This window comes from Cherax quadricarinatus, chromosome 6, assembly GCF_038502225.1.
Source record: "Cherax quadricarinatus isolate ZL_2023a chromosome 6, ASM3850222v1, whole genome shotgun sequence".
Taxonomy (NCBI): domain Eukaryota; kingdom Metazoa; phylum Arthropoda; class Malacostraca; order Decapoda; family Parastacidae; genus Cherax; species Cherax quadricarinatus.
Genome location: NC_091297.1, coordinates 11,888,548 through 11,910,922, shown reverse-complemented (window position 1 = coordinate 11,910,922; position 22,375 = coordinate 11,888,548). Strand labels below are relative to the sequence as shown.

The window sequence follows — 22,375 nt, the reverse complement described above, 5'->3', positions numbered from 1 at the left end:
GATATAGTTATCAGAGCTTATTTCTTGGGAGGCATTGAAAATTGGGTTGGGCAAATGTTTTGTTAGTGGAATGGATTGTAAAGGACCTGCCTAGTATGGGCCAACAGGCCTGCTGCAGTATTCCTCCTTTCTTATGTTCTTATGTAAGACAGAGAGCAGGATTGCAGATGAGCAAGGAGGCTTTAGAATGAGTAGGGAATGTGTAGATCAGGCATTTACATTGAAATATATATGAGAATAGTATTCAGATAAAGATAGGGAAGATGTCATTGCATTTATGGATTTAGAAAAGGAATATGATAGAGTGGATAGGGGAGCAATGTGGCAGATGATACAAGTGTATGGAACATGTAGTACGTTACTAAATGCTGTGAAGAGTTTTATGAGGAAAATGAGGTTCAGGTTAGGGTGTGTAGGTCTTAGATAGGGATGTGTAATGTCACCATGGTTGTTTAATATATTTATAGATGGGGTTGTAAAAGAAGTAAATGCTAGGGTGTCGGGGAGAGGGGTGGAATTAAATCATGAGGAATCAAACACAAAATGGGAGTTGACAGTTACTTTTTGCTGATGATACTGGGGGATTCTAAAGAAAAGTTGCAAAGATTAGTGGATGAGTTTGGGAGGGTGTGTAAAGGTAGGAAGTTGAAAGTGAACACAGATAAGAGTAAGAAAAATAAAGAAAAATTTAATATCATATTGAAGGGAGGGAGTATGGAAGAAGTGAGTGTTTTCAGATATTTGGGAGTTGACTCATCAGCGGATGGGTTTATGAAGGATGTGGATAACCACAGAACTGATGAATCAAAAAAGGTAAGTGGTGCGCTGAGGTATCTGTGGAGACAAAGAACGTTATCCATGGAGGCAAAGAAGGCAATATATAAGAGTACAGTGGTACCAACACTCTTATATTTGTGTGAAGCATGGGTTATAAATGTTGCAGCGAGGAGGTGGCTAGAGGTAGTGGAGATGTCGTGTCCAAGGGCAATGTGTGGTGTAAATATTATGCATAGAATTTGTAGTGTGGAAATTAGGAGTTGTGGAGCTACTAAAAGTATATGTCAGAAGGCTGAAGAGGGGTTGTCGAGGTGGTTTGGTCATTTAGAGAATGGAACAAAGTAGAATAACTTGGAGAGAGTATAAATCTGTTGAGGAAGGAAGGCAGGGTAGGGGTCGTCCCTGAATAGGTTGGAGGGAAAGGGTAAAGGAAGTTTTGTGGGCAAGGGGCTTGGACTTCCAGCAAACATGCGTGATTGTCTTAGGAGTGAATGGAGACGAATGGTTTCTGGGACCTGACGAGCTGTCAGAGTGTGAGCAGGGATTCAGGGAAACCAGTTAGCTAGACTACAGTCCTGGAAATAGAAAGTACAATGCCTGCATTTTAAAGGAGGGGTTTAGGATACTGGCAGTTTGGAGGGAGGTCTAAACTGTCATATCTGAGTGCCTCCGCAAAGACAGTGATTATGTACGAGTAACAGCTCTTAGCTTCTAAATAAAGGCATGAACAAGATCTTAACATAACCCTGTAAAACCATTGTGTAAATAAAAAAATAAAAGGATAATGAGTAAGAAAATGAAAATGATAAAAACATTAAAATGAGAAAGAGAAATTGTAAAATAAAATAAATAGAAAATGAGGAAGAGTGCATAGAAAATAAGGATGAGAAGGAGAAGGAAGATCAAAAGAAAAAGGAAGAAAAGCAGATGGAATAAAAAAGAAAGAAAATAGGTAAAATAAAAAAAGAATATAAAAAGGAAGAAAAACAGGTGGAAGAAAAAAGAAAAAAGATGGAAGAGAAAACTTATATCTAAGGGGAAAAAGAGGGAAAACAAGAGTAAGAGAACAAGAAATGAGGAAACAGTGAAAGAAGAAAATGAGAAGAGGTGGAATAAGAGAAACAGAGGACTGAGAAAAGGAGGAAGAAAAGATGACAAGAATGAAGAGCAGGAAAAGGTACTAGCTAAAGTGAATCACCAGTATGCTCTTACCAGTTGAATTGCTTTTTTCAAACTCTGACTCAGGTGACTCTACAACAACAGGAAGAGTCTTCTCCTTGGATGGTGTGAGGAAGCCAAGAACGCTGGTCTTGACACTCTGAGCAAATCCTCCAATGCCTCCATTCATAGCTATCTGAGGCCCACCATTGCTACTCTTTGATACCCCAGTATGTGAAACTGTTATTTTGCTCTCTCTGGAAGTCACATTGGTGTCCTGAAAATTGAAAGTTTAAAGCCATAAGTCATAAATCTAATTACAGTATTTACTTTTTTCTGTAGGATAGGAAAAATAGTCAAGATCAGTCAGTATTAGTGCAGCAGTTTGTGTGTTCAGTAACTGGGAGATATATGAAGCATAGCAACATAGGACATTCAAATGCAGTGAAACCCCGGGTTTCGGCCGTAATCCGTTCCAGGAGCTAGGCCTAAACATGAAATGGCCGATAGGCGAAGCAATATTTCCCATGTGAAATAATGGGAAATATTGCTTCGCCTATCGGCCATTTCATGTTTAGGCCTAGCTCCTGGAACGGATTACGGCCGAAACCCGGGGTTTCTCCAAGGCCAATGGTATTGATGACTGGACAGGCATTTTTCTTAACAAATTACTTAGACTATACAACAAACATTGTCCTATAAAAACTAAACAGATCACAAACAAATGGCTTGGTTGCCCATGGCTAACCAGCACCATTCTGAAATCCATTGATAAGAAACACCAATATGAAAAGAAATATAGACAGGGCTTAATACACAGATATTCTTAAACACTATTCATCAGTCCTCACCAAAGTAATAAAGAAAGCCAAACAACTATACTACTCCAGTAGATTCACTGACACAAGAGGAGATATAACAAAGACCTGGAAAACACTCTCTCAGATTCTAGGGACCCCACAAACTGAAAAAAAAACAAGAATATTGTCCTAACTAAACTTAATGAAACACCACTGCAACCCACTGACACAGCTAACAAGATAAACGACTTCTTCTCAACCATAGGTTCTAATCTCGCCAATAAAATCCCACGTACCAATGCCCATGCCGGGGACTACCTAGATGGGAATTTCCCAAATTCCTTCTATCTTGCTCCAACTGAGCCCACGGAAGTCACCGAGGTTATAAAGTCACTTAAAAATAACTCAGGGAATCTGTCTCATGTCCCACCATTACTGTACAAGAGAGCGGCCCATGTCCTCTCGCATACTATCTCATTACTTTTTAACAAGTCACTAGAAACTAGCACCTTCCCAAAACTACTCAAGACAGCAAGGGTTACACCAATACATAAAGGTGGTGACCCTACAGATTTAAACAACTATAGGCCAATATCAAACTTACCATTGCTATCCAAAATCTTTGAGAAACTCGTGCACAGGAGACTATATTCATTTATAACGGCACAAAACATACTCAACCCCTGCCAATTTTGATTCAGGAAAAATAAAAGCACTAATGATGCAATCATAAAAATGCTAGATCTGCTTTACACAGCATTGGAAAATAAGGAATATCCACTAGGAATTTTTATTGACCTAAGAAAAGCTTTTGACACAGTAGACCACGGCATCCTACTCCACAAACTTGACCATATGGTATAAGAGGCCATGCGTTTGCATATTTCAAATCTTACCTTACTAATAGGTATCAGTATGTCACCATTAAAGACACAGCATCAACAACACAGCCACTTGATACTGGAGTTCCGCAGGGAAGTGTCCTTGGTCCCCTGCTCTTCCTCATATACATCAATGATCTTCCAAACATATCTCAACACCTGAACCCCATTCTCTTTGCTGAAGACATGACTTATGTTATCTCTCACCCTAATCTTGCTACCCTCAACACCATTGTTAATGAGGAGCTGATCAAAATATCGACTTGGATGACGGTCAATAAACTTACGCTTAACGCTGACAAAACCTACTACATTATGTTTGGTAGCAGAGCAGGAGATGTGCAAATTAACATTAAGATCGACAACACTCTAATTGCCAGGCATAATGAGAGCAAATTCCTAGGCCTATACCTCGACAACAACCTGAACTTCAGCACCCATATCCAACACATAACCAAAAAAGTATCCAAAACGGTTGGGATCCTCTCCAAGATACGATACTACGTGCCGCAAACTGCCCTTCTCACACTATAACATTCACTTATATATCCATACCTCACCTATGCTATCTGTGCTTGGGGTTCAACTGCAGCAACACACCTAAATCCAATAATAACCCAACAAAAAGCTGCAGTAAGAATAATCACTAAATCCCATCCCTGGCAACACACCCCCCCACTCTTCATAGATCTAAACTTACTCCCTGTTCAGTACATCCACACTTACTACTGTGCAATCTAAATCTACAGGACCTTAAATTCCAATATTAACCTTGACCTAAAATGCTTTCTTGATAGTTGTGACAGAACCCACAGGCACAACACCAGACACAAATATCTCTATGACATTCCCCGTGTCCGACTAAACCTTTACAAAAATTCAATGTATGTCAAAGGCCCTAAAATCTGGAACACCCTACCTGAAAATTCTAAAACTGCAGACACATTCATCACCTTCAAAACTACCATCAGAAAACATCTTATCTCCCTGATACACCCTGTCAACTAATTATACGAATACCACCTGGTGGTTCACACTTACACTCACTCACCCATTTGACCATAAACAGAAATATCAATCTCAATCTCAAAATTATGTATCTTAACTAGTCATAAGTTGGCCTGTGATACTCCAATACTGAAACTATGTATAGTGCCAAAACAAAAGCATTCACATTGCTAAACTCACAAACTAGTATTTAGTCACTTAGCCATAATACCAACTTACCTCATAATTTTGTAATATTTTAAACTTAAGATTTAATCTAAGTCTGCCCGAAATGCCTAGCCATGCTAGGTGTTCTAGTGGTACACTCTGTAATTATTATTTTACTACATGTAAACCACACAATAACCAAATTCTGTAAACTCAGCATTGTAATCCTTATAGAGAATAAACTTTGAATTGAATTGAATTGAAAAATTAATTTGTTCCAGACCCACAAAAATAACCGCAAAATATACATTTTTTAATTAATAACTAGTACAGTGGACCCCCGGTTAACGATTTTAATCCGTGCAAGAGGGATAATTGTTATGCGAAATAATCGTTATGCGAATGAATTTTCCCCATAAGAAATAATGGAAATAAAATTAATCCGTGCAAGACGCCCAAAAGTATGAAAAAAATTTTTTTTTACCACATGAAATGTTAATTTTAATACACACAAACTGAAAAAGGCATGCACAATTACATGACACTTACTTTTATTGAAGATCTGGTGATGATTGATGGGATGGGAGGAGGGGAGAGCATTATCTTCTTACTGTTTAGAAGGGGAATCCCCTTCCATTACGACTTGAGGTAGCAAGTCCTTTTCCGGGGTTACTTCCCTTCTTCTTTTAATGCCACTAGGACCAGCTTGAGAGTCACTGGACCTCTGTCGCACAACAAATCTGTCCATAGAGCTCTGTACCTCCCGTTCCTTTACGATTTGTCTAAAATGGGCCACAACATTGTCATTGTAATAGTCACCAGCACGGCTTGCAACAGCTGTGTCAGGGTGATTTTCATCTATAAAGGTTTGCAGTTCAACCCACTGTGCACACATTTCCTTAATCTTTGAAGTAGGCACAATGGATTCCACAACTGGCATAGGCTTCTCAGGGTTAGCCCCAAACCCTTCAAAATCTTTCTTAATTTCCATACTAATTCTCACCCTTTTTACCACAGGGTTGGCACTAGAAGCTTTCTTGGGGCCCATGGTCACTTATTTTCCAGAAACAGCACCGAAAACACTGTAATAATACGAAATATTCCGAGTGTATGCTTGGATGTTACCGCGGAGGCTGGCTGGTAAACAATGGGACGGCCGGCACATGTGAGGCTGGCTGAGGGCACATTGGACGCGTCTCGGACGAAAATCGGTAAGCGGGTTTTTAATCGGTATGCGCGGCAAAAATTTTGCGATAAAAGTAATCGGTATGCGGAAAAATCGCTATGTGATGCCATCGTTATGCGGGGGTCCACTGTATTGCTATTAGTGAGTAACTGCTAATTGTGATATCAGCATCACCCTCAAATAAAGTATACCTAGAGTATACCTGGAGAGAGTTCCAGGGGTCAACACCCCCATGGCCCAGATAGCAGCATCACCCTCAAATAAAGTATACCTGGAGAGAGTTCCAGGGGTCAACACCCCCACGGCCCGGATAGCAGCATCACCCTCAAATAAAGTATACCTGGAGAGAGTTCCAGGGGTCAACGCCCCCACGGCCCGGTCTGTGACCGGGCCTCATGGTGGATCAGGGCCTCATCAACCAGGCTGTTACTGCTGGCCGCAAGCAAGCCAACATACGAACCACAGCCCATCTGGTCAGGTACTGACTTTAGGTGCCTGTCCAGCACCTGCTTGAAGACAGCCAGGGGTCTATTGGTAATATCCATTATGTATGCTTGGAGGGAGGTGAACAGTCTTTTGCCCCTGACACTTTATTGTGTTTTCTCTCACTGTACTCGTGGCATCCCTGCTTTTCATTGGGGGAATGTTGCATCTCCTGCTGAGTCTTTTGCTTTCATAAGGAGTGATTTTCATGTGAAAGTTTGGTATCAATCTCTCTAGGATTTTCCAAGTGTATATTATCATGTATCTTTCTCACCTGTGTTCCAGGGAATACAAATCAAGGGACTTCAATCATTCCCAGTAATTTAGGTGCCTTATCGTACTTATGCATGCCATGAAAGTTCTTTGTATACTCTCAAGGTCTGCCATTTTGCCTGCCTTGAAGGGGGCAGTCAGTGCCCAGCAGTATTCCAGCCTAGAGAGAACAAGCAATTTGAAGAGATTCATCATGGGCTTGGCATCCCTAGTTTTGAAGGTTCTCATTATCCATCCTACCATTTTTCTAGCAGATGCAGCAGATACACTGTTTTGGTCTTTGAAGGAGATCCTCTGACATTATCACTCACAGGTCCTTCACATTACTTTTTCGCTCTATTGTATGGTTAGAATTTGTTGTATACCCTGAAAGTTTTAATTTCCTTAAGTTTCCCATATCTGAGTAGTTGAAATTTCTCTTCACTGAACTTCATATTGTTCTGAGTGGCCCATTTGAAGATTTGGTTGATATCAGCTTGGAGTCTTGCGGTGTCTTCGATGGGGGACGCTGCCATGGCAATTCAGGTGTCATCCACAAAGGAAGACTCGTTGCTATGGCTTACATCTCTATCTATGTCAGATATGAGGATGAGGAACAGGATGGGAGCGAGTACTGCGCCTTGTGGAATAGAGCTTTTCAATGTAGCTGCCTCAGACTTTACACTGTTTACTATTACTTTGTGTTCTATTTGTTAGGAAGTTATAGATCCATCTACCAACTTTTCCTGTTATTCCTTTATCGTACATTTTGTACTCTATTACACCATGGTCGTACTTGTTGAAGACTTTTGCAGTCTGTGTATACTACATCTGCATTTTGTTTATTGTCTATGGCATCCAGGACCTTGTCATTGTGGTCCAGTAGCTGGGACAGGCAGGAGTGACCTGCTCTAAATCCATGTTGCCCAGGGTTGTGTAATTGATGGGTATCTATGTGGCTGGCAATCTTGCTTCTTAAAACCCTTGAAGATTTTTATGACATGGGATGTTAGTGCTATCGGTCTGTAGTTCTTTGCAACTGCTTTACTGCCACCTTTGTAGAGTGGGGCTATGTTTGTTGTTTTTAGTGAGCGTGGGATGACCCATGTCCACGCTCCCTTTCCATAGGATGCTGAAGGCATGTGACGGGCTTCTTGCAGTTCTTGATGAACAGAGTTCCACGAATCTGGGCCTGAGGCAGAGTGCATGGGCATGTCATTAATTGCCTTTTCAAAGTCTTGTGCTTTTAGGATAACATCAGAGATTTATGAGATGACCAAATGTTGGGTCTCAAGTCATAAACAATTCATTTAGATTTTTTGACCCTTAGTCTGGTTAATGGCTCACTGAAAACTGAGTCATATTGGGACTTTAGTATCTCACTCATTTCTTTGCTGTCATCTGTGTAGGTCCAATCTCGCCTAAGCAGGGGCCCAATACTGGAAGTTGTTTTACCCTTAGATCTTTTACCCTTAGTATTTTTTTTTTCCAGTTTCCTTTATGGGTTTTAGTTCTTCCTGAGATTCTTGTCTCTTGTAAGATTCCTTAAGCTTAAGTTCGACATTTGCTATTTTTCTGACCAGTGCCTCCTTCGTATTTCAGATATACTGGCCCCTCTCAGCAACTCTATGATTCTTCACCTTAACCTGTATATGGAGCATCTCCTCTTTCTAGTTTACATATTTTCTTTCTTTTTCTTAATGGAATGTGCCTTGAGCAGACCTCATGTGCCAGAGTTGATTTTTTCTAGGCAAAGGTTCGGACCCGTGATGATTAGGATATCTTCCAAGCTTGTTTGATTAAGCACATGGTTGACTTGTTCCCAGTCTATGTTTTTGTTATTGAAGGTGAATTTTGTGAAGGCACCCTTTTAAATGATCACATTTGTACCTCTATTATGTTGTGATCCGAGTGAACTGTCTTTGATACGGTTTATATTATGTATCAGATCATCACTGTTAGTGAAGATGAGGTCCAGCGTATTTTCTAGTCTTGTAGGCTCTAATATTTGCTGGTTTAAAGTGAATTTGGTGCAGAGATTTAATAGCTCGTGTGTGTATGAATTTTCATCTGAACTGCCTCCTGGGGTGATCTCTGCTAAATTATTTGCTACACTCCTCCATTTTAGGTGTCTCAAGTTGAAATCTCCCAGTAGCAAGATGTTTGGGGCAGGAGTTGGGAGGCTTTCTAGACAGTGGTCAATTTTCAAAAGTTGTTCCTGGAATTCCTGGGAAGCTGTATCCGGAGGCTTGTATACAGCCACAGTGACAAGGTTTTGGTTTTCGGTCTTTACTGCCAAGACTTCGACTACATCATTTGAGGTGTTTAGTAGTTCTGAGCAAATGAGCGACTCTGTGACGTACAAGCCAAACCTCCACCCCTTGTTGCCTGCTCAGTCTGTCGGATCTAAATAGGTTATAACCGGGGATCCATATTTCATCGTCAAAATGATCCTTCTCTGTGAAAGCTGCAAACATTGCATTTGACTCAGTGAGCAGTCCCTTGATGTAAAGAATTTTTTTGTTTGTTGATGGCTTTAGACCCTGTAAAAATGATGAAGATGAAGATTTGATTTTATTAGTAAAGGTTACAATGTGTAATTACAATTTTGGTTTGCTAAGTACAAAGAAAGTCACTATCATGCCGGGGCATTTCAGGCAGACTAATCCTAGTACATAATGACTACTGTACTTTTTATTTATTTATTTATTTAGTAATTTTAGCATACATACAGAGGTACAAAAAAATACAGGTAAGAGCAGCATGCCAAAGCCACTTATATGCATAGCATTATGGGCTGGTTTAAAATTAACTTAAGATTAACTAAGCAATGATGAAATCAGTGATAAAACATTATTGTAAACAGATAACTATAAAGCACAAATGAGTATTACAAAGACAAGTCATATGGTTGCATGCATTGCTGTACATTCAGTCGAATGGAGTATTCTGTTAGGTAGTGTATTTAAAAAAATAACAAAGTTAGATTGGGTCCTAGGTTTAACATTTGTGTGATATAATTGTGAGTAACATATAGGATATACAATTTATAAGGTTCAGTTATTCAGTATTTATTTGGTTTTGAGTAAGTGATCTTTGAGAAGAGACTTGAATTTATAAACAGGTAGTGTTTCTTTTTTGAAGATTGAGACACTTAAGCAACATATGGGAATCTTTATTCAGGAAACGTTTCACCACAGTGGCTTTATCAGTCCAATACAAAGCAGAAAGGGATAAGTAGAGGAGGAGTTCAAGGTAATCAGTCCCTCAGCCTGGAGTCGATGTGTTCAGTCCATCAGTCTTCTACAAGATTGATGGACTGAACACATCGACTCCAGGCTGAGGGACTGATTACCTCGAACTCCTCCTCAACTTACACCTTTCTGCTTTGTATTGGACTGATGAAGCCACTGTGTGGCGAAACGTTTCCTGAATAAAGATTCCCATATGTTGCTCAAGTGTCTCAATCTTCAACTTGCATAAATAATATTTTATGGACTGACAGATGTTTATTAGACTAGAGGTCATATATAATATAATATTTGGGAGAGTTGCTTCAAAATGATTAGAAGTTGTTTGGTTGGTTTGGTTAGTATTGAGAGATGAGATGATTTCTAAGCAAGTTTTAAATAAGTTGTCAGGGGATCCTTTACCAGTTCAGGTAGTGAATTCCAAATCTTCGGGCCCTTTATGTGCACTGCATTGCTGCATAGTGCGAGACTGACACAAGGAATGTCGAAGAGTGCATTATGCATTTTGAATGAATGTAGACTAGTACACTGGTTACTTAACACTAAGATAACAGTGGTGTTTTTTTGTTTGGTTGCAAATCTAACTTGCTGCCTTTGGGCAGTTAAAAAGTTGGAGATTTCTGTGAACAGCTGTGTACCAGTGTTAGCTACTGGAGCATCAAATGATGTTTACTCATGTTAAATTCATTCTGCAAATGATTTTACATCAAGATTGATAGTATAACACAGTTTCAAGGACTCCAACAGAATTAAATTGCACAACCTGACTTTATCAAGTCCTAGGTCAAATTACACATAATATACCATAAAAAAATATTGTAAAATATTTATCATTATTATTGGGAAGCACCAAACATGCATGGTCATACAGCACCTGTGTAAAAGTTTAAAATTAGGTATGAGGCCTAAATCAAAATTTACTTATTACTGTATAAATATTATTATTATTATTATTATTATTATTATTATTATTATTATTATGATGCTGGAGTAAGAAGTTATTACTGGGTATTATTTTAGATTTAGGTTCTCTATTTCCAATCCCTGTATTACAAAATATACAGTATGGTAATCAGAAAGCCCATAGAATACACAGCAGTTCAAGCAAATAATAGTCTAGATTAAGAACTAAACCCTGCCATGGCAGGCAGACAGACAGACAGCAGACCTTCCACTACACAATGGATAACTTCATTGTTCTAGCAGTGCAAGGAACTGGGATCAATTTCCAGCATGTAAAACTTTGGACTTTGGGCATGTTTCCTTACACCAACTGCCCCTGTTCACCTAACAGTAAGTAGGTACCTTGGTGTTAGTCGACTGCTGGGGCTCACATCCTGGGGGAGAAAATTAAAGGACCTCAATGTGGAAATAAAAGACAATCCCTGATGACACACCTAGGTTATCTGGGTGGCTAACCCTCTGGGTTAAAAATCCGAATAAAATCTCATCTTATACATACCATCTTTATAGTTTACAGTGTATAACAAGTGGATTTTGCACGAGATCGTCGTTTTGTGTCCAAAGTGTTAAAAAAATTTACTTCTACAGCTATTAATTATGTCTATAATATAATATTAAATGGATTGTGCAATAAAGCCAGTTATATTTTGAGTTAATGGAAAAAAAAGGGCTTGTTTCTTGGTAACCAGAAGAAACCTAACCTAACCTAACCTAGTATAACTCAAAATTGAGATTAGGTTACCTTAGATGAGGTTTGGTTGTTGTTTTGAGGCAATACCAAAAATATTTTTTTCCCCGAGGAACAAAATGACTAATGTACAACTTATTTATCTTACTGTTGGAGAAGTTACATAACCCATATTTTTCGAGCATCTGAAGTAAAAACTAATCCAAAATACTACAGTAACACAAAAAAGGGGGGGCTGAAATCAATGGAGATTGCCTAGCTCACATAAGCAAGCTTTATTCATCAGTTAGTTTATTCAGGTACAGGTACACACAAAGTTACATAAATTATCATACATAGTAGCAAGTGTGTAAACTACCTACGATAATCATTAAGTACAGTGCTCATCACTCATGAAAATTTAACCTACAATAACCTAATAAAGGCAAATAGTACGATTTACTTTCACTGGAATATCCCAAAACTAATAAACTTTACATAATAAGTAAGTAATATACAAGTTTTATTTAAGGCAGGTTCTAATACATCGTCAAATGATGGCAAAACATTCCATATCGTCTGCATTAAATATAATTTTGCTTGAAACGGTTTACGAATTTCCATTTTGTAATAAGATATTACAAGGACTCCAATGAAAATAGGTCACTTTGACTGTTGTGGGTCATCTTTGGTAATTTACACACATGTTACCTGGCATGATAATTGTACTTATGTGTACTTACACCTAAATAAACTTAATTATACAATATAGAAATGACAGGCTTCTGCCGGCAATTTAAGCTTCAGTTTCTGCATTAACAAACTATTACAATCCGTCTCCGACAAAGAAATACAAATATACAGTACATACATGTATCAGTGAAAATGTATATTAATAATACTTTACATATAAATGTGATAGATAAAGTATAAATGTACCTTGTGATGTGTAAGTAAGTGAGCCGCTTGAGTCAGCCTGGACGCTCGTACACACACACAGTTACCACTAAGTATTATACCTCAACACATACCTTACTTACCATCATACACCATTAATAACACCGTTAACTCAAACTTTGATAACTGGCAGTGTTTAACCACCACAAACAGTGGAGTTGACCACAAAAGGTCAAGTGACATTATTATTCTAGCTCTTCAACTCATGTTTGAACCTAACCAGTTGGTAACTCGTCCTCTGGCGCAGGAAAACATCTTGTACTGTCAAATAATAATAATAATAATAATAATAATAATAATAATAATAATAATAATAATAATTAGTAGCAAAACATGACTTAGTCACATTATTTTTTAATTTAATACTAAATCTGGCTGTTCCCCTCACCTGAATCTAACATAGATGATATTGAAAATATACTATGCTACCACTAGGCGCTAGTGACATGGTGCTCATTTTTAATTAACTATTTGGTAGATGTGGGAGTGTAGAAAGGAAGAGAAACAAATAGTAAACCAGATTATAGAGGGGATGAAAGATTTTCTAAATGGGATCCAGCTCAGCACTGACTAGCTCGATTGCTAGCGCACTCAGTTCACACACTTAGGTCCGAGGTTCGATCTCCGGTACGGGTAGAAACATTAGACCGTGTTTCCTTAAGACACCTGCTGTCCCTGTTCACCTAGCAGTACATGGGTACCCGGGTGTTAGTCGCATCCTAACTGGGATGCGATTTTGTTCCCAGGATGCAACTAACACCCAGGTACCTATCATGTATCTTATATAGTAGTACGTCTATTGATGTCAGCTAGGCCACTATACGTTGTACATGTACTTGTAGAAATAAAGATTATTAATATATTATTATTACTGTAAGGAAGGCCTTGCAATAAAGTGCCTGGAAAAACAAGGTTTGTACCTAACAAATATGTCAATATACAGAGATAGCTCAATATGTTTATTATGCATCTCATACCTATGGTGTGGGTGGTAGTCAAAAGATTACAGAGGCACATCATGGGTCCAGGGACTGGACCGCAAAGTTTTGATAGATGAACAATTTACAGTGGCTATGAAATATATATATGCTTAATTAAATCTGGTTACAATTGTAATGTGTTATTTATGCAGACAACTTAAGTCACAAAAATATTACAGTGTAGCTTATAAGTGGCTTTGAATTATTTACATTATCCAAGATTTTAGAAAGGTATGTGGCGGCTGAATTTAAATTAAAGTTTTAAGTGGTTATGAGTTATTTGCAAGTGACAGTCAGGTTATTTTTCCAGAATGACTGGTAATATGCCACTGTGGATAAAATACTTTTACATTTCTTGAACATTTCTGAGTGAGTTGTCTCTGAAGTCATTAATTTTATAGCATTCCGGCACATAGTGACGCAAGGTGTAACAACAGTCCATTCGGCAAGGTTTACATTTACTTATGTCTGCATCAGCTGGAGATGTTTATGCTACCTCCCAGAGATATTTGTAACCCAGCCACGGCCGGAGGTATTAACATTTAAGTCTGCTTATTTTGCTGAATGCACCACAGATATGTGACTCCTCTTGCAAGATAGAATGATAGGTGGACTGAGTAGTGTCAATGAAATTCAACTGAAGTTTTTTTTCTTATTATTGTTCTCAGACTGCTAACTGACAGCCCAAGAGTGTAATATATTCCCTCCTTGAAGGCATATATGCCTTGGTCACTTCATCAGTTCTATCATGCATCTGAAGACCAATGCGAGATGGATCCACAGGAGTACTCTGACTATTGTCTACAATCCTACCATAACCGTTTCTGGCTTAGGACATAAGCATGCTGCAAGCGATACTCAGGGAGATAGGGGCATTTATGGAGATTAGAAAAATGGTTATAACTGACCATAATTTTTAAAAGGATGGACCGGTAAGCCAGTGGAAGGCCTCGGTCAGATGACCAAACGCTCCAACGGCGGGTCATCATCTGACTAAGACTCGCGTCAGGAAACACTTCTCCTGTTTCCTGAAGAACCTTACCTAACCTTATGGAGGATAGAAAATCAGTTACAGTTAAGGTGTCAGCCTTAGACACATGGACGCATTTGAGTGCAAGGAGAATAGCAAACTTCAGTTTGAAGGACATAAGCTCAGTTATTCATGCGTGCTTTAATTTCTATATACAGCCACCATTCAGTATAACAGCAGCACTACCAGCCACACCAGTAGGTTAGTGAACAGAGTCAGCAACATACATAATTTGTGGAAGAGTGTGCTGTGTGACTAAGGCATCATTACAACTTAATTAAACCCCCTTGACTTCAAGGCGAAGCTACGGTTGATTTTTTTTTTTTTTTGGGGGGGGGGGGAGTGCGGACAGTGGTTTAGAATGAGGCAATTTCCCATTGTTCAGGGAAGTGTTGTTGTTGTCTTACTTGACATATATAGATCATATATCTGATTCATTCGGAGGTCAGTTACAGTTTTGATACAAAAACTTTGTTTAACTTTAATTTGAGCTGCCAAGAGGACAGAGGAAGGTGGAAAAGAGCATGGACAATAGAGAATAAAGAGGCAAGCAGAATAACAAGCAATGAATATGCAAGGATAATACGAGATGCCAAGCGTCAGTTTAAGACTGATATAGCAGCAAAGGCCATATCAAAGCCGAAACTACTATACAGTCACATGTGGAAGATAACTGCAAGAGACCAGGACAGTTTCCAGAGATCTGGAAGACAGTGAATGTCCCTATATTTAAGAAAGAATACAGACAGGAAGCACTGAACTACAGACTAGTTTCTCTGACATGTATGCCTCGCAAAGTAATGGAGAAACTTATGAGAGGAAGAGTGAGAGCACACTTGGAGAAGGGTGGTATCACAAATAAAAACCAGTATAGGTTTAAAGATGGCAAATCTTGTCTTGCTAACTTGGAGTTCAATGAAAAAGTAACAGATGTGCGACAGGAAAGGGAGGGTTGGGTGGATTGCATTTTCTTAGACTACAAGAAGGCATTTGATACTGTGCCTTACAAGAGACTGGGCTAAAAACTTGAGGTACAGGAAAGAATAACAGGGAACGTACTCTAGTGAATCAAAAAGTATCTTAGGGAAAAGAAACAAAGAGTGACTGTAAGGGAAGAGACGTCAGAATGGGGAAAGAGTAGCTATCGGGGATCTACAAGGATCAGTATTAGGACCAGTACTGTTTCTGGTTTATGTTTGGCCCATCTTGGAGTATGTAGCACCAGTATGGAACCCGCACCTGAAACAAAAACAAAAATATGCTGGGAAACGGTGGCCACCAGGCCACCGGGCCACCGGGTCAAGCACGTTAAGAATTTAGAGAAAGTGCAAAGATTTGCAACAAGACTAGTCCCAAAACTAAAGGGTATGTCGTACGAGGGGAGGTTCAGGGAAATCAACCTGACGACACAGGACAGGAGGGGTGGGGGGATGATAACGTCATAAAATACTGAGAAGAATTAACAAGTTGGATAAGGACAGGATGTTTCAGAGATGGGACACAGCATCAATGGATCACAACTGGAAGTTGAAAACTCAGATGAGTCACAGGAATGTTAGAAAGTATTTCTTGAGTCATAGAGGTGTCAGGAAGTGGAACAATTTGGAGAGTGATGTAGTGGAGGCAGGATCCATACATAGCTTTAGGAAGAGATACTATAAAGCTAATGGAGCAGGGAGAGCGTGGACAAAATAGCGACCAGCGAAGAGGCGGGGTCAGGAGCTGTGACTCGATCCCTGCAACCACAAGCAGGTGAGTACACACAGGAACTGACACTCGATCCCTGCAACCACATACAAATCAGACATATACACAAAAGAATAGCAAGATACGTATCTGGTGGATCAAAGAGTACCTTACCGAAAGAAATGTCAGAATAGGAAAGAGAAACAAGCGAGGTTCCGTAAAGATCAGTAATAGGATCAGGACCCTTCTTGGTTTATGCGGAAGACATACCGGATGGGATTGAGTCAGATGTATCTCTGTTTGTTGATCATGTAAAACTAATGAGATTAAGAACAATTAAGGACAAGAGAAGGTTGAAATTGTATTTGGACAAATTGCAGGAATGGTCAGATAAGCGGTTTCTTGAATTCAACAACATATGCAAGGTTACGAAGACTGGGGAAAGACCAAGAAGACTCACGGGACAGAGACTGCAGACCTTATTCAAAAAGAAAGACCTAATAGTGAGTACGGTACCTAGTATATCGGCAGAGGCTCACATCTACTGAATAAATGATGCAGCCATAGCTAGTCTGGCAAATCTAAGAGTAGCCTTCAGGAATCTCAACAAAGTCGTTCTAGTTCAAAGATAGGCCTGACATACAACATATGTCAGGCCCATTTTACAGCATGCAGCACTGGCATGGAACCCACATGTTAAGAAACGAGAGAAAGTGCAGACCTAAGCAACGAGACTAGTTCCAGAACTAAGGAGCACGAACTATTAGGAGGCGAATGGAATTTAATTTAACGAAATCGGTGAAGTCATACTAATCAGTGTAGCGTGAAAGCATTCTAATCAACTGGTGATAATCACAGTCATCCTTACGTTAACAAGCTCAGACACAGAGTGGCAAGTTAACTTAAATTGACGATACCTATGTCAGGTTTCGAGGGTTTTTTTGCCCCCGTAGTCTGGCATTTGGTCAGGCTTCCTTGTTAATTGCTTGTTCAACCACTGCTGTTGTTAGCGACTCCCTGGCCCATACAGTCATTACAGCCTAGTTGATCTGGCACTTAGCTGAAGTTGTGATCCAGTTTTCTCTTAAGAAACTTCCACACTTGTTTAGCCAAAAGCATCATTTTTCCGGCCATGGGCCAGGCTCGTCTGGTGCTAGCCAGGCCAACCAGGCTGTTGCCTGGCCTGAAGTCACACATATCCATCACAGCCTGGTTGATCTGGTACCTGGTGAAAAATCTTGTCACGGAAAATTCAAGATGGGCAAAGTAGGAAGAGCAGAAAGAAATACAGAAGATGACGCAGCTGCTTATAGCACCGAGAAACGACGTCAACAACGTCAATCTTCAAAGAATATCTGTATCTTTTGCAGGAAGGATGAGAACTTCCATGAGTATAGAACTCTTGATGTAGATGTTGAACTTATCAGCCACGTGGAAACTCGATGGCACCTTCTAATTAAAAAAAATGAGTTGCGCAAGCTGTATTAAAAACGGCTGAAGTATCCGAGTGTTGGCAAAGAAATCAGCAAGACTCTCTTCAAGGAAAGGGTTTTGGAGCACTTTCCTTAAGCATAAGAGCAAAGTAATAGATTTTTTTTTGACCAAGCACTGCAGCAAATACTGAAGTAAACACTGAAGTGTGACTATGAGGGCGATGCTCTGGTCTATGATAAATCTACAAGGATAATGCGAAAAGATAGTTTTTTCAGAGTAAGAATCTTTCACTTCAATGGATCATTTGCTCCTGGTTTCCAAGAAGAGTCTGAGTCCACTATCTTGAAGTCACTCGTGTCTATGCTCTTGTATGGTGTAGAACTAACGGATCAGGGTTCAGTGGATCCCAGAAGTGCCTCTCTCTCTTCCAGACTATCCTGTTCAACTGAAAGATGAGGCAATCAGCTAAAGCCAGAATTTGACACTCAGTGAACCAAGAACCACCGCTGCCAATATGTACTGGCCTGGATGTCCGTACATACATCAGGTCAGGAAGTTACTTAGAGAACTCTTCAGTTTGGGTCTCAGTGTAAGCAATGATGGAATCTCGCAGACTGGGAATCAACTGACAACTGCCGTTTGTCAGCATACCAAGAAGCAAGGTGCGGTGCGTCCTACAACTTTAAATGGGTTCTTTACAGCGGGTGCTCTGGGTAACTTTGATCTCACCCATTAAGCGCCACTGCCAAGGATTCATTCCATGGGGGCAGGAATCAGAATGTTTCGGATACCTACCAAGGCCAACATGTGAGTTTATATATCAGTGGTAAAATATACCGACATGCGAATAAGACACAATTTGGGACTTATGATATTTATTAGGAAGACGTTTCGTCCACCAGGGACTTTATCAAGGTTCGATAAAGTCACTGGTGGACGAAATTTCTTTTCAACAAATGCCATAAACCGAATATTGAGTCTAATATACAAATATGGGAGACTGTCGGGCTGGAATAACCATGCTACCCTCAGGCACATAGAGGGATCACTCGATGCCTGAGAGCTTCACTTCCATACCAGCTGTTATCCTCAGGACAACCAATAACTGTCCCTGAACCTTCGGGTACGTTGGAGCTTATGATAGGGTGCTTAGAAGAAGGCAATGAGAAAGGGAGGTGCTGGTTGGAGCAGGACCTCGACCCTAACCAAAAGGAAAATGTTAAAAAAAGACACAGGGGAGCTCAGATGAAGTACACAAAGTTTCGCAGCTGTAATTATCTCAAACGAATAATGATCCATGTACACATGCAGATCCTGTAACCAGAGTTCATTCAAGTAACGCAATAAGCAATCATGCTGATTTTGATAGCTGGTTTGTGCTATTTAACTGATCTACCTAACATGTACAGTATATATCATGCACACAGTACTATACTATGGTAATATTTTGAGAATTTCTAAAGATATAGAGGTGTATTATATACACAGACTTTTTTGTTAGTTCTGAATATAGGTGACTAATTTGTCCCTTTATTTGATATCATGCATAATTTAATTTTGTGACTATTTAGGTAATTTTTATTTTAATTATGCTAAACTGTTATTTTGCCAATTCAAGTGTATGTATTATCAACGTTTGGCGCTAAGGGGAGGATACAATACTTATTTAATTTACTCACGAAACGATGAAAAATTATTATTATTAAAGATTCGCCGGTATTCTCCCGGCCCGGGCTTTTTCCAAGTGCTGGCCCGGCCTTGGCTCCCTGTCTAGGGAGTGTCTGAGACCTAAGTCTCCCATGGGAGGAGGCACAAGTACCCCCTCATCTTTGGGACCAACTGTCCCCAGCCCTAGTCACATTCCCCGCCCTCACGGGGATCATAGGGAGAAGCTAGGTCTCTCTGGTCTGCCATCCCCGCCCCAAGGGGGCTAATGGGAATGGCAGGCTTGTGAGCTGCAAGCTCTGGCTCAGGCACCTACCCTACCCTAGAAGGGCTGGGCATGGCGTCGATGACAATGTAAAACCAGTTTAGGCCAGGGTTATATAATAAAATGTGTTTAATATTAGGATCCCCGTTAACTATGCTAACTCACTTCATTAAATTAAATAAATCGCCGAGATCCTCTCGTGGACTTTTAACAGTTTCACTCCCTGTATAACGGAATAGTTTATTTCACATGACCTGATGGCCTCCACCACGCCTTGGTGTGTGCATGAATCAGTCAGTCTTGTGTACATGGAGTTGCTACTAGTCACTTTAGCCTGTAAAATTAACATCGTGTACATGGAGCTGCTACTAGTCACTTTAGCTTGTAAAATCAACATCGTGTGTACATGGAGCTGCTGCTAGTCGCTTGAGCCTGTAAAATTAACATGGTGTATACATGGAGTTGCTACTAGTTTAAAACTTGAGCCTGTAAAATTAATCTCGATCGTACACAGGACTGCTGCTGCTATCCTACCTCAACTGATTTCAAGTCGTAGACCTCTCTTAGGTTTACCACTCCAGGATGACACCCACAAGTCTACTCACACCTAGGTACCTTTCCTTCATTCATTTAGTTATTACATTCATGGGGGAGACCTAAAAACGTAGGGGTAATACAACGCCTAGACGAATGGGAGGCAATCAGGTTTGATCCAAGAAAGACGAGGTCAGGTCCAATTCCTTGAATCAAGAGCCCGTTACCTGCGTCAAGGAACCTACTTGAGAGGTCATTCATCTCAGTGTATGGTGTACATACACCGAAATAAACACCTCTCGGTGTATATACTGTATACTGTGACTGATACAACATATTTTAAATAATCATTTTATAGTCTATTCGTCCCACTTGATCCCTTCCTACCTGTGATGCCTCTTTTTTTTTTTATCTCTCCGCCCTCTCTCTCTCTTGCATGTCCCTGCCTGCCTCTCCCTACTTGCCTTCTTTTTTTTTGTGATTCCTTACCTTAATCTTCCTGGGTGGGATCCGGGAGCTACGGTCAACCATCTCGCCGGCAGGGAGGAGCTGTGACTGTCCTTGGTAATAGTCGTCGGTGTTGTTTAGCTTGTAGCTTCCGTTGCGGTTCTGGAGGTGGTCGAGGCGCAGCTCATGGTGTTCCTTAAGGTGGTGTGTGTTCTCGTGGTGGTTGTGTGTGTGTTCTAAGTGTGTGTGGTGGTCACGGTGTGTGTGGTTATGGCGGTCGCGTAGGTGTATGTCTCTGTTTGATACATCTAGCGTGGAGGTGCTAGAGCTGGAGGTACCAAGGCGGCTTTGGTCAGACCGCCGCCGCCGCCGACTTCGGATTCTGCAATATAAAAAAAATGTGTTAATCTTATTAAATGAAACAATCGGTCAACTTATCTGCACTAATATTTCCCCATATAAATTCTAACAAGCATTCATTTGGTATCCACGAAGAGAAACGTTTAAAAGGGTGCCTGATTTTTTTTTGTTTCTTCCTCCTACTTTTCAACTTTATTTCACTCATTACTCAAGAATTCCCTATTTGATCAGACTCAAATTTTTAACAGCTGTGTACGGTAACGAGGACTAAATTCTAGGAACAATTGACATGTGCACTTGTCCTATGACCAAAGTTATTGAACTCATTCCTAGCATCCTGGAATGGTTAAGATAATTTTCAAAACCCTCAGCGTAGCTTTTGTGAGGAATTTCGTGATTCCACAGAACTGTTATGCCCCCCCCCCAGTGGGTAGAGTGTAGGGAAGAGAGGGGGTTAAAGAAGACGCTTAAGTGTCTAAACTGTATATACTTAATTCGTAGCTCCTAGGCTAGTTATGCACTACTATTACTGCTACATATATTTAAGATATGTTAGAGATAGTCGTTAAATTGTTGTAGTATTATACATCCCGTATATGAATTATGCTATAGGCACCCTCAGCCAGGCAATTTGAGTGCCTAGGGAAGTTCAAGCCGGGGCTGGGAGAGAGTCGCGTTTACGCTGGTGAGCCGCGAAGCTTACTTCCCTTGCTGATTTCAAGATATAGGTCCGTATCAAGGGAGGTGTACGGGTAAATCCGTGAGGAAAATAGGCCTCGCGGGTCACTGGTGTAAACGTGACTGTCTCTCCCAGCTCCAGTTTGGCCTTCCCTGGGTTGAAGGTGCCTATAGCATAATTAATGTACGGGACGTATAATACTAACGACTATATCTAACTTAGCTTAAAATATGTAGTAGTAATATTGTAGTAACTGTAGTGTATAAGAAGCATAAGAGTTACGGGGTTAACTCTTAGAATTAAGTATATACATAAATGATACTTCTCTTAAGCGTCTCCTTTAACCCCCCTCCCCTCTTCCCTACACTCCCTCGACTGGGGGCGAGCATAACAGTTCTGGGGAATCACAATATTCCCCACAGCTTCAAAAGTTCAAAAAGTTGCCTCCTAATTCAACAGTGACGGTGACAAATTCATGTGGGTACGTGCAAATTTGGTTATTTTATGTGTAACTGTGAAATTTTGATTCTCATTTAATGGTGATCAAAATATATGTCTTTTTCTCCTGAATGACTTCAATATTTAATGGCTGATGCATCTTATGGCCAGGATAGTATCCATTCACTTTAGTTTGTGTGTGGACCAATTCGTTAACGCAGCATTTCTTAATATATTTGAATTTAATTTTTTTTATCAAACTGGACTATCTTCTAAAAAATATCACTTCATTTTTTACAGGATTGTAGTGAATTTTCGAACACCAGC

At 40.0% G+C, this 22,375-nt stretch overlaps 1 protein-coding gene across 6 annotated transcripts in view; it reads right to left on the bottom strand.

Moving 5' to 3' along the window:
- The window catches only part of LOC128705557 (serine-rich adhesin for platelets-like), a 371,836-nt gene that overhangs the window by 234,861 nt on the left and 114,600 nt on the right, over positions 1 to 22,375 (bottom strand). For 4 of the 6 annotated variants that reach the window (XM_070080270.1, XM_070080274.1, XM_070080279.1 and 1 more), the window contains 2 exons: positions 20,614 to 20,953; positions 1,990 to 2,212 (listed from right to left, as the gene is read on the bottom strand). In XM_070080270.1, coding sequence (XP_069936371.1) covers positions 1,990 to 2,212; positions 20,614 to 20,953 — 563 coding nt within the window. Of the gene's footprint in view, positions 1 to 1,989; positions 2,213 to 12,613; positions 12,752 to 14,418; positions 14,512 to 20,613; positions 20,954 to 22,375 lie in introns of those variants that run through there. The other 2 variants (XM_070080292.1, XM_070080298.1) reach the window with 2 other exon arrangements.